Here is a 14,440-nt window from a genome sequence, read left to right on the forward strand (position 1 = left end):
TCGTGATATCTCTGTGAGAGGTTACTTAAAAAATACACGATACATCCATATACGAAATGATGTGATATGATATTACATGACCATAACTTCAACATAATCTAATTTCATATCGTATTATACCAGGGCATTCAAAAAGTCCTGTCGTTTTTCGTTTGTTCGTTGTTTATTTTGATTCTAGAGTGTTTGCTAATTAATTCCGTTCAATACAACTTTTATCCATGTAAACACAAATGTTTATACTTTATGAATAGGAGGCTAAGGAGGATTAATTTAATGCAGTCACCATCCAACTGTCTAGTTAAAATGATTCCAGTTGAAACTCAAATTCGGTCGATTTTGCTCTATGAGTTTAAACTTGGCTCAAAAGCTGCCGAAACTGCTAGAAAAATATGCTCCGTGTTTGGGGAAGATGTGCTGTCTGAGCGGAAGGCACAATTTTGGTTTTCAAAATTTCGTGGAGGCGACGAGACACTAGAAGACGAGGCACGCTCAGGTCGACCAACTGTAGTTGATAAGGAGGACGTTCGAAGAGTAGTAGAGTTGGATCCGCGTCAAAGTTGTTCAGAGATAGCCTCTCAACTTAATATCTCAGCCACCACTGCCTGGAATTACCTTAAAGAACTGGGAAAAGTGAAAAAACTGGATAAATGGATTCCTCATAAGCTTTCAGATGCCAATATGCTTGTTCGCTTGACAACTGCATCTTCGTTAACTTCCCGCTTGAAAGTCGAACCCTTTTTGAATCGAATCATCACCTGTGATGAGAAATGGGTGTTGTACAACAACTTCAGACGATCATATCAGTGGTTGTCGGCAGATGAGAAACCTAAACAATTTCCAAAACCAGATCTCCATCCAAAGAAAGTTTTGCTCATTGTTTTCTGGACAGCCAAAGGTATAGTGCATTTTGAGATTCTGAATCAAGGGCAAACCATCACTGCAGAAGTATACTGCAATATACTGGACCATTGCCAATCCAAGCTTAAGACTTTTGATCCCTGCTTAGTCAACAGAAGAAGACCTTTGCTTCTTCAAGACAACGCTCGACCACACACCGCCAAATTGACCAGGGAAAAATTGACAGAAATAGGCTGGGAAGTTTTGCCTCACCCACCATATTCCCCTGACCTGTCACCCACTGATTATCACCTATTCAGAGATCTCGACAACAATCTGAGACAAAAATGTTTTCAAGACCGTGACAACCTAATTCACGAACTGACCACTTATTTTTGCAGTAAAAATCAACAGTTTTTTAAGGAAGGAATTTGGGCTTTACCATCTCGTTGGGAGAAGGTTACCGACTGTAACGGTGGATATTTTGATGAATAAAGGTGATTATTTGAAAATATTTATTTATTTATAATTTCCCCCAAAAAAACGACAGGACTTTTTGAATGACCTGGTATAATGACGGAATTTTATTATCATTACAAAACAATCAGTTTTGTTTTTCGTGAATTATTGTTAAGTGATAATATATGCTATAAAACACATAAGCAGACTTCAAAAATAATTGTGGATATCACAGCTCTAAGAACATTCTCTTCAGTTTAATGTAAAATTATAACATGGACTAATTAAACTTAAATTCCTTTAAAAAAAAAATTAAAATCAATAAATTAAGAGAATTGAAATAAAAAAAGTATTTCAACGACCAGTTATGTGATTTCATAAAAATAAATAAATAAATAATTTTATATAAGATTTTTTTAAATAATTTAAAGATATATAAGTTATGTAATTTTATATCTAGAATTTATCTAATATCTCAAACAAATATTAATATTTAGTAAATTATGTTATTTTCACTTTATTTTTAACTTTAGTTATTGATACTGTCATATTATCTTATCATAACCTATTTCTAACTTAACAGTGTTTCTTGAATATAGTTTTAAACCTTATGGCTAGTAAATAAATTTTCAAAAATGTTGAATTTTAGTCAAGAAAGGAATATTTTAGATACCCTCCCGTGACATTGTTACCTACATATCATTTTATCATGACAAGATACCGGATTTTCGTACAATTTCATCTTTAGATTTCTTGCTTCAAATTTCTCATTTGACGCAAACCTCAACAGAAATTCGTATCATAGAAAATACACTATTTTATTTTGCATAAAATTAAGTTTTGCAGGGTACTCCACAATTTTCAACGTTTTACTCGGTCGAAGCATTTTTTTTAGTTTTGATGTATACAATATAATGCTTGAGCTAAATATTTCTCATCGTATACTTATAGGTGTATGTATATCTATATTTATTCATTTTATTAATATATTTTACAATTAAAAACTGACATATGTCAAGTTAAGCAACGCATTGATTAACACATGAATATTCGAATCCAACTTATAAAAAAAAAGAAAAATTGAAATCCAGCCTCCATAATAGGAATAAAAAATCATTCAATACAAATCACAGACCTTACACCTTACATTATGGATCAAGTTTTAGGTTTTTAAGCAGAGTAGTTTAGTTCTTTATTTATATTTGCATAAATGTAGAGAATATTTACTAAATTTAATTAGATTCAAATAAGATTAGATTTTGACGTAATAATATTATTAATTCAACAAAGAAGTTTGGACATTTTATATACATCTTGAGTTATCACAGCAAGATTTTGCATATATCGGGTTTTTCATGCACAAAAGTCTTGTCCTTAATTATAACACTAAACCTAAGTAGAGAAGGGAGTAAAACCTAAACCATTCAGTGTGACAGCCATAAAACCTTATTATTTAATTTATTACTCACATAGTAATACTCCTTCATCAGATCAAGGGATGATGTAGCTGTTCCTTACCTGAAATAAAAAAAACATGAATTTTTATTGAGCTATACCTTCAATATATAAATTATATAACTATAACATAAATAATAATAAAAAATTATCACATTAAATTAATTCTAACAAGAAATCATATCATATAGATCATAAAATTGATTTTTAATGTACAAAAAACCACCGTCATAGACAACCAAAATATTTCACTAAAATTTAAGACAAGATCAAAGAAGTAACAGAGATTGTTTCGTGAATTATGGTTCTCGGTGGAATTTTTAAATGTATATAAAAAAAATTAAAAATGCAGGACATACACAACACTACATAAATTATTTAAACAGAATAAAATTTCTAAAAAAAAAGATTGGGAGGGGGGGGGGACTATAACTTCACAATCTGTAGGACTTCAAAAACGAATTCAAGATTATGAATCACCTTATTCTTAGTAAGTCAGTCGTTTGGCTCCGAACGGAATTCATCTTCAATACGGTTCTACGATGGAAGGGAGCCAAGAATATTTTTTTTTTCCATTTCTTTTATTTCCAAGTAAATCGCATTATATTATGTGATGAAACTACGAACATTTTAAATATGATTTCAATTAATCGGCTAAATTAAAAAAAAAATACTATGAGGTTGTAAACCGTGTATTTTTTAATTTATGAAAATTTGATTTACCACTTAAATATTTATTAATGGAAAGCCGTAAAGAAGAGACTTTAGAGTTGTTCCGATTCAGACTATTTATATATATTTAAACTAAAATTAAGTAAGTAACAAGGCTTGCGCCGAATAAGGACTTTAAAGTGTATACGAAACAAAGTCAGCCTTTTATCTAGATTTGCAAAGCAGCCCTACTTGAAACAGGCTTCTAATTAAATACTACAATTCCACCAGCACACATCGCGCAGTAACACAAATATGGTCTCTGAGAATAATAGCGATTCTTGTACCTAAAATAAATATAAAGGACAAAATATTATTCATGATTGACTGAGAAAGTAACTTATATGGCACTGCAGATCTAAATTATAAATTTTAATGAGTAAAACATCTGCACCGTGATATAATAATTACTAATCCGCATAACAATTGTTTTATACATTTTTTTTATGTAAATGCGGCAATCTGTCAATAATTTCTATTATAATAACCTTACTAGAGTTAATCAACGTAGTGATATAAAACTAAATAGTTTAATAAGGAACTAGATCGGCAAATTAACACGGATTAAACAAAACATATGGTTAGCAGTATAAAACAGAAATGGGAGCAATTTCAGTTATATACATACAGGAGGATATATATTTGAATACTTGTTCATAGGTTTAAGCACTCAGGTTCTACGGTAACTAGAAAAAACGAAATTAAGGAAATGAAAGCGAGGTATAGCGGGAAATACTAGTTATTTTTAAATTTCGAAATTTCTTAGCTCAAGAATGCTGTGCAAAAACTTTAATGCTAGAATTTATAAAACTATTATCCTTTCTACTGTTCTTTACGGATGCGAAATGTGGACTATTGCATAAATTATTCTGACCGAAAAAAGAATGAGTTAACCTGAAAATTCAAAAGGCTATTCAGGTTAACATTGCGGTTAACATTAACAGGTAACATTGCGGCGAATAAGATGGGCGTGTAAGGTTATAGAGATTAGTAACGTGTTTTTAAAATGTTATTAAACCCTGAATCGAAGAGTAGACGTCCGAGGGGTGGACCTAAATGTAGAAGGTAGGATCGTGTTAAGACTGATTTAGGAGATTTGGATTTGGAGGGGGGGGGCTGTGGGGGCGTCACTGGACAGATGTATGTAGAGAACAATTGTGGTGTCGGCATCGAACCTTCGTGTTCACTAAGTCATAATTATTAAATTTTTTAATCAAAGAAATGACTTTACATACAAAATTATCACTTTTCTTAATATGGTGTTAGGACAGCCTGAGTTTTAATACCATATTAAGAAAAGTGATAATTTTTTTTCTTATGTAAATAGAATAGTAATTGGAATAAAACTATCCATGATAAAACTTTCGAAGCTAAGAGAATTATTAGGTTCAATATCATCAATGAGTAATGCAGGGACCACGAAGCGTAACATTTATTTCACCCTTATTAAGCAAAGTAAAATAATTCCGTCAGGCGTTAAAAAAGGTACATAAACAAAATGTTTCAGATTTGCGTTTATATTTGTAAATATGTATATTAGAAGACATTGTACCTTTTCATTTATTATAAATGATTATTTTAGTTTTATTATATTGTATTCTATTTTTTTCATTTTTTTTTATTTGTTATCAGAAGTAAGTTACCTTATTTTTATGATATGACATATGGTTTTCAATAAGGTTTCTTATCGTCCTACTAATGGAGAATACATACTGGTAATCTATCTATTTGTTAAATTATTAATATACTTTCACTTGAGAGATTATCATTTTCCGATTTTAGTAATATAAATAAAAAAATGGTAGAGATAGTATAGGTAATTCTAAATTAAATCCCACAAGAAATTAAAAAAATTAAGTATTAATAATTAAGTAATAATTTTTTTTATCTATAATAATTTTTCAAAAATAATGATTTTATTTAAAATAAATATAACAGCTTCAAGATATAACTTTTTATTAAAATTTTATTCATATAAGTCGGTTTTAATTATAAATAAATTACAAGTGTGATTTAATTATATTTCATCGTATTGTAGTGAGAAGATTATTTATTTATAGTTAAGGCTAAAACTACAGAATTGGCAAACTCTAGCCATATACGGTCAACGATTTAATAATTCAAGAATTACTGAAAACCTTTTTTTCTTTTTAACTATTATGTGAACAAGGATGAAATTAACCCTTTCATAATTAAGGTACTAACTACCCGAAAAATTCTGACAAAACTGAAACAGCGTCATTACGGGGGAGGGAGGAGGGGCAATCATGCTGAAGTGTCCTATTGGATATTCAAACTGTCATGTCCTCTTCTGCTGAAAGCGACACTGGCAGAATGGTACTAGGGATTTATGAAGACGAAAATGAGGCAAAAAGTATATAGAGCCCGGAGTGCCATGAATACGTTAGCAGCCTAATTCAGCAACGGTTTTCACCAGAGGCGACAAAATGTCCACTTGACGAGGGGTTGTGGGTGTTGGGTCACAATGAACTCAAAGTTAATAAGAGTAGATTCTCAAGGGGATCTCTAATATATCTAGAACCTTAAAAAATAATTAACTTTATACCTTTATAATTTTTTTACCATTATAACGTAGAATGGTTTTTAATCATCAGAAGACTTGAAGAAAAAAAAGTACACTCAAAAAATATAAAACAAGATATCTTAAAAAATATAAAAAAATGGTAACGATTGACCGACAGACTTCTTTATTTAAACTAAATAAAACAAAAGAGAAGTCTTCTTAAACAAAAAATAATCGACTTATGTTGATGACCATTAATTAATGAAGTCTTGATAATGACAAAATAATGTCTATGTGACAAAAAGAACAGGTAGTAGTTAGAAGGCCACAAAGTGGACTTACTGCTACAAGCACATGACGCAGCAGATAGTCTTTGGTTATAAACAGCAGCCCAATTTATTCCTAATTACAAACAGTTTTTTGAATATTAATATTTACAAAATGACATTTTACATAAAATTACTACATAATATATACAATCAAAAGTAATAGATTGATTCCTTATATAACAGTGTTAATAAAAAAAAAAGTACAAATTATCAATCTTCCACTATAAATGAAAATAAAATGTTTAAATGTATAAACAACTGTATTAATAATTTTTTTGGCATGGAGACATAAAAGAAAAAAAGTAAAATCTTGTCTGAATGATATATGTTAATAGAGATTCAAAAAAACCCTGTCATGAATTTAATACCAACTGTAATTCACAGGTTCCTGTAACTTTGATTCTTACTTTTTAATTTAAAAAGATATTCTTGCGGTTCGGTAAAAAAATTAATTACAAATTTTATAATTTTTAGAAAAAATAATTAAATGGTTAAGAGAATTTTTTCTACATAACCTACAGAAGGGAAGGTTTATCAATTTTTACTTAGAAAAATGCTTTTTATTTCAACCAGAATAAAGAGAAAAATACAATAATGTGATATATCTCATTATTAGAAAGTGTTTGAGAGCCTAATATTTGTATAAAATAAAATATCTTAAATATATTGCTAGTTAAGCTAATTAAAACATCTTAGTTTAGTTTCTAAGCATCTGGGTTCCTTTTTTTTCATAATAGAGTAGAAATAGTTTACGGTGTAAATTACTAAATAAAAATAACGACGCATCATAATTTTTAAGGATTATTTTGTTTCAATATTATACGTTTATTCAATTTCTATTTTGAAAGATAAACGAAAATTTCGGAGAATTAACATTTAATAAATGCCGATGACTTTATGTGGTCCACTTCGTGATAATTTTTTAGAAATATCTCGCACACAACTAGTGTATCAGATAAAAAAAAAATTCTGAGAAGACATTTTCAAAGTTCCGACATTTAATAATTGTGATACAGTGTAATGTAATTGTGATTACTTTGATTCGGACCATTATTACAATTACAGTATTTCATAAAGTAGTTAATTTTACTGATTAATATAACGATGGCATTATATGCTAAAAGGCATATGTAAAATTTCAAAAATAAAGAAATAACAATCGGAAAATATTCATTGCAATTATTTTTCTCTAAACACTGCAAGCAGCCAATGAATTTTGTGAAACATAATGTCATTTATATAATTGCTGATCTGTAATGAGTAATTCATAAAAGACGATTCCAATTAATGTATCCAACAACTGCAAGTAGTTAACTAGAGAAAAAAAATACAGGTCGACAATAACAAAACATTTGGCAGAAGCTCCACAACAATAAGAAATTGGCAGGAGTTCCGAAAGAACTCAAAAAACGGCATTAAACTTTATAGGTACTCCGAGAGAAGGAGATGGAAGGGGAACCAGTAAATAAGATACGATCGAGAGCTCGGAAGGAGGCCAAAGGACAGGAAGAATCTATAAATAAAGCTGACACCCTACGCCAGTAGATGACAAAATCAATAAGACTTGTGCCTTTTGTTCTTTAGTGCGGTGGGGGTGTCATCAGGAGTCGGGCTGTTCCATGTCAGGGGGGTGCTCCACAAGAATGACTCCTTCCATATCCTTCATCTGCAAGATATAGGAGGGACGTACCGCAGGAGGGTGACACTGAAGTATAACCCCATAACCTCCAGGCGTCAATACCTCAACATCGACAATACTTGAGTAATGGTCGTTTTATGTATCAATATTAGCATCTATTGTAATATAAATACGTGGAATATTATTAAATAAATAAAATAATATTAAATGAAAGAAATTTTAACTATTTATATAAATGGTATATGAGAAAAAATACACAATTCATACAAATACAGATATGGGATACACCTTTATACAATTCACTATTTTTTCATTATTACATATTAACTATGTTTTACATTTTGATAAAAAATAAACTAAAAGAAAAAAAAAACAGTATTGGAATAAATTAAAATACAGATATATTATGATTTTTGCAGCAATATATTTTTAATTCTCAAATGTTAATAATTACGTGTTGTTACTGTTGAATAAATCGAAGAAATTATTTTGTTAAATTAGTGAAACACCATATGGGACAGACAAATGCTACGATTGATCTTAGTACTCCATTATAAGGAATCAATATATAATAAATAAATATTTTTTCGAAAATTCACAAAATGTATAGATAAAGCATAAAGAAAAGTCCATAAATAAAGAATTATTTTCTTTCATTACATTTTTTTCATTTTATTTTTTGTAATTGAACAGAAAAAAAAAACTTTTATCCGCACAATGTACAATGTCAATATTTGCATTATTATATAATAAGAATACAATTAATAGTAATATTTGAAATAATGCAAGTAATGCACTTCTGAGTTAATATAAAAATAATACATGAGTTAATTAGAAGTAATATATTTTGGAGGAGGGGTTCCATATTACTGATACAACCATTCTGGTAAATTGCTGTTACTATAGATCTAATTGGGAATAAGCAAAAATATTCTATGAAAACGGCAAAGCAAATGTAAAATAGGCATGGTGTATATTCATGTTATGATACAATACGAGTACCCATATTGTTTCTCCAAACAGCAAAGGATCGATCGCTAAGAGCCGAGGGCGATCAGGAGGAACCCCAGGCCATCAACTCCTTAAACCAATTACAGTTGCCCTTTGTTGAAGGAAATGGTCCGCTGATGGCAGACTTCACAGACCTGTTGTTACCAAACGAACGGAATCTAATAACAAAGAGATTGCGGATGGGGTGGCGAGGATCTTGGGGGATCGGGTGGCAAGCTGCTTTTTATGTTGCCGCGATTTAAAGCATCCGATATTGTACTAACTCAAATCATCTGGTTTACGAGTCTAATACTTTATTAACAGAACATTGAATTATGAAACTATAACTTTTTTTTTTTTTTAAAGAAATAACATCGGAAATATATAAGGGAATAACCTGAGACGAGTTAAGAAGACGAGAGGTTCTAGTGCGAAGGCAATGGGAAGCTGCGAGGGCCGGTAATCAACCACTCAGTCAAGAGTAAAAAAAATCAGGCTCATTCGCAATCCACTACTCCATGGTATTTCCTCAACCACGCCGCCAACAACCGCTCAATTTATGTCTTCGAAATGACAATGGCGTAATAGAAATGTTTGAAATAACGGACTTGTAAATAACGTATTCCGGTCTAAGGAAATCTAGTACTTCATTAGAACTTAACTACAATACTTGAGTGTAAATAAAGCATAAGTTTTATTTTTTTAAATTTTAATAATATAAATACAAATTATCTGAAACTTTCGTATGTCGTAATTGGAGAAGGATCATGGGAGTGGACTAAGGCGATTGTCACTTAATCAAATAAAGATACATTGTGAGTTCACAAACTTTCAAGACTGGTCTCAGAACAAAAAATGCATTAAATACTTTTGTATAAAGAACATAAATTCTTCAATATATTACCATCGGGTATCATCACATTTCTTTTATTGTTCATAGGCCCCTTCGAACCGCACGCGGAAGGATTCTAAAGGACGTTCAAAGCTGCCATTGAAATTGTGTCGAACCGCTACTCAAATTAGGTTTTTCTTGATTTTTAAGTCACTGAGAGGTAGTTCGGGACTATAGAGTGACTTCGACAGTGTTTCCACGCAAAAATTTGCAAAAAAAAAAAAAAAAGCAACAACAAACGAAACTTCAAGAATTGTTTTTCCTGAATTCAACATCTAAGGAGTGAACCACTAAAAGTTTGTTCCAGTCAAATAGACTGTTATAAGTCAGTTTTACGTTGAAGAATTGAGTTCGCCTAGAAATCAACTCCATGACAATGCGCCCTTTCAAACGTTGCAAGCCGCCGATGCTTCGACCAGGTTCAACGGGACAACACTGCCACAACCCAAATCTAGTTCCTAGCGACTTGTTTTTGATTTCCTGAATTAGAGAGATGGTCCTAGAAGGGATTCAACACGATTACAGCGATTTAGGCAACTTCCCTTAAACCCTTCTGCGCGGAGTGTTCCTTTTTTTGTGGTTCTGTTCTTACCCTTAAATTAAACCGGTTACTGATTCCTAGATTTCTATAATAAATTTATATAATATAATATAAAATATAATAAAATTATAATAAATTTTCGTATAAATTTCAGACTATTTTGATTCAAAAAGTGCATCACAAATGCTGAATGTAAAAAAAAAATCCAAAATCAAGGACGAAGTCTGTTAGACGGTACCTATAAATTTTATTCCATGATCATTGATTCCGGGGCTTCAATGAAATAAGAAAAAAATAATTTGTTTGCACTTAGAAATTTTAATTCTTCCTTCATAACTTTTAATCAGTACTATGAAAAAAAAACATAGTTCCGCAAAATAATTAAATAAGATGAAATTTACAGTTAGGATTTCCTGCAATAAGTAAAACATAAAAGGGTGTTGAACGGAACAAACAGAAAAAATAAAATAAGCCTGATCGGTTAAAGTAGATTTTTCGATTGTTTTACGTTATAGTATACACAATGCGCCTGTTGTAGTCAGTAGTGATTTTTAAGAATTTTGTCACTGAGAGATTTCCGGCTATTCAGGCACATATTTTGTTCTCTAGATTTTATGGATCCAATATCATAGACTTAACTTTTAAATTTTTAAACATTTTTCAAGAACTGAAAATTCTGTAATGCCGTTAATTTCGATAGTACAAAAATATATTTTTGAATTAGAAAAAAAAAAATTAACAATACATTATAAAACATTAGAACACTCCTTCAAATCTTGAAGAACTTACACTGTTTTGACCTTGCTCATAAATATTAAAAGCTTTATTATTACCGGTCTGTAATGATAATAATTATCGTCCTACATAAAACACTTTTAATTTACCTTCATCTATTTTAACAATACTGATAAAATATTGGAAGAAAATATCCGACATTTTTAAATCACAGATTTTAGTACAAAGGCCGGGGTAAAAAAAGACAACTGTTTCACCCCATTTTGGATTACTTTTATGAAAACTACGCATAATTACTGGTCAAAATTGATGAATTTGCCAAGTAAACGTAGAGAGAGTAAAAACTGATGGCTGTTTCAAAACGTTAAAAAAATTTTTTTCATTCGGAGCTCCATATCTTTGAAACGATCTACAGCATTAATAAACCTCACAGAACATTATTTAAATTAGAATACATTTTATAAAATATGAGCCCTAATAGAGCTATTTACGTTCAATGGTTTCCGAAATAAGCTTATTAAAAAGTAACATTCTATATAAAATCAGAAGGATTACACCTATCTTCTTAGGAGTTAGTAGTGTTTATGATAAAAGCATATGCATATGAATTTTCCTCATGAAATTTTGTCAAGAGAACCATAAATTAATTAATTTTGTCAAATATCATAAAACTACTACTCCTACGAACATAAACGTCACATACTATTTTATAGTACATTAAACGTGCTTTAATTTGAATGCTAATAGACATTTCGACGTTGAATGGTTTTGAGATATAGGGCTACAACCCATGAAGTGTCAGGGGTTCAATACTTTGCAAAGAAGTACTGTTACTAGACCAACGATTGTGCAAGGAGGTGATTTGGTAGAATCACGCTCGACCGTCAGATTTTTACCCAATTTAAGGGGCTGGGTCGACCTCAGGAGAGCTCCAAGAACCCACAGGAGTTGACTCACGGCTACAGTGAAACAGACAACAATTTTCTGTCCATCCGGATTAGAACTCGGGTCCTTGGAATTAGTAGCCACGCGCCTTACCCCGGGACTACCCGCGCTCCCTTTGCAGATATAGATTTCTCAAAAAAAATTCACTAACCACTGATTTTTCATGAAATGCTGAACCACTGATTCAGCACATTTTTTAAGAAATGTTGCTTCATAAAAAGCTATATCTAGGGAACTATTGAACGTGAATAGCTTAATTAGAATTCATATTATAGCAAATGTACACTACTTTAAATGATGTCCTATTATCTAAAGATGAGCACGGAATGAAAAATTATTTTTTTCGAATATTTGGAAGACACATTAATTTTGACAAGTAATTATATATAGTTTTGCATGTAATTCTTAAATCCTTTAAGCTTCAAACAGTTTATAACAGAGAAAAATCTAAAAAAAAAACGAATTCCACAATCCTGCCGAGGTGTGACGTTTACAGGAAAAAAAAACAAAAACGTCTCCCCCGATTAAGCTAAGTGGGTGGAACGAGTCCAGATATATACTAAGAAGTTCAAACCCGACTAATTGCCCGGATCGGATCCATAAATAGATCCGTCGGGAAAACCGGAAGGCAGCCCGTAAACAGCGCATCTGGTCCTCATCCAAACGGAGGAAAAAAAATTAATTCAGTGATGAGGAGCCGTTTAGTGTTGAGGGGGGGGGGGTTGTTACGCATCGTGGCAGGTCCTCTCAGATCTCCTAAATAAACATTTGGAGAATTCTTTTTATATTACCCACTGAAGGATAACAAAAATATTATTCTTTCCCTATCTTTAGTAAAAAGTTTCATATATTAAAAATATTTAAATAACGTTTATAACCGCTTGTATAAATGCATTTTGACCTACGTCTAACAGATATAAAACCAGCTAAAAATACTCATACTATAAATTTTCGTACATAACTTATACATTTGCGTCATTGGTTGTTATAACGTTGAATGTTACTATGTTTTATTCCCAATACGCAAGTGAACTACCCATTGATAGCACTCCGACAACATTTCTACATTAGAAGGTCTGGAGACCATCTTCTTTTTAGGTGCCTCCCAGGATTATCAAATTAGAAGAGAAAGTTAGAACAAGTGGGTTTAGGGTTTTAGAATGGAACATAGGGATTAGGATGAAAGGATTGATATCCGGTTCGAGCTAGATCGGCTACAATTAAGGAAAATTAAGGTCTTGATGGATAATTTTATTAACTCCGTAAGTCTAAATAGACCTCACTATGGTCTTGTAAATCAGTATTTTGTAATGGATTGGAATCTTGGACCGTTTGTCCAGTGAGTGTTGGAATCGACGTGCAGTTTCCTACATTTTATGAAGATTCCAAGTTAGACGTTACCCAAATGTAGTACAAGGAAGGCGATCTGTTCGACAGGGATAAGTAGAGTATAATTAAAGCAAACTGTAGAAAATTATTTTAAGGCTTAAACCACGTATGGGTCATTATAGCCTTAAATACCGAATTAGCAAAGGATATACTTGTAATTTATGACTTAAGGATGTAAATGTCGTTTCCTATACTGGACTATTCATGTAATAAAAAGTGTTGAGACTATACAAGGATACAATTTGATTTATTTAATAACGTATGTATTACTTACAAGGAGTAGTGTTAATCCTTAAAAAAGTGCATTGGTAAAAAAAAAATAATAATAATAATAATACATATGGTTTTCATATTTCAAATATAAAAAATATGCAAATATTCATTCAAATCGGCGAATTTTTATTAGTTTCTGGTGTTATATATTACTTATATGTGTTATTTATTACATATTTGTGTTATTCATATTGCGGTAGTTGGTAAGAAAGTAAGACTTCCATGAATTCCTGCAATGCTACTCCTTAGTGTTTCCAGAAAGGAATCGCCCAGTTGTACGAATTTAATTTGCGGAAGGAAACCACTACCTCCTGAGAAACGAGTCTTTTTTTAATTAAAATCATAGCCCCTACTGCAGGAGAAGCCCTGGATAAAAAAGAAAAAAATACTAGCGATAAAGGAGGAAATAAAAAGGAAAAAGCGTAATTATTCAAAATATCCATTTATATCTGAGAGCTGGATCGGCCCAAAGTGTAGAGGAAGATAATTAAACATAAACACTAAGGATAATGGTACTCGGCTGCATCTCTCAAGTCTTTGTTATTTGTTCCTTCTTATAGCGCCAGTATAACAAAGAAGGGAGGAGCTTTGACTAAAATATCACCCAATTGGATCGACTCAAAGCCAAATCTATTCAACTTATACACTACTCACCATTAAATTAACCAATTATTTTTTATTGGCCTTCAAACCCTAAGCTACTGTCCCTACTTATCTAGTT

At 31.3% G+C, this 14,440-nt stretch overlaps 1 protein-coding gene across 1 annotated transcript; it reads left to right on the top strand.

The window, feature by feature from the left end:
- The first annotated feature begins 303 nt into the window (after window positions 1–303).
- On the top strand, window positions 304–1,914 carry LOC136795804 (histone-lysine N-methyltransferase SETMAR-like). The gene is made up of 2 exons (XM_067047583.1): window positions 304–1,237; window positions 1,880–1,914. Exons 1-2 carry the CDS (start codon window positions 304–306, stop codon window positions 1,912–1,914), a joined length of 969 nt encoding a protein of 322 aa, XP_066903684.1.
- The last annotated feature ends 12,526 nt before the right edge of the window (window positions 1,915–14,440 follow it).

The sequence above is a fragment of the Halyomorpha halys genome, unplaced genomic scaffold (genome assembly GCF_000696795.3).
Source record: "Halyomorpha halys isolate HHAL.00 unplaced genomic scaffold, Hhal_1.1 Scaffold373.1, whole genome shotgun sequence".
Taxonomy (NCBI): domain Eukaryota; kingdom Metazoa; phylum Arthropoda; class Insecta; order Hemiptera; family Pentatomidae; genus Halyomorpha; species Halyomorpha halys.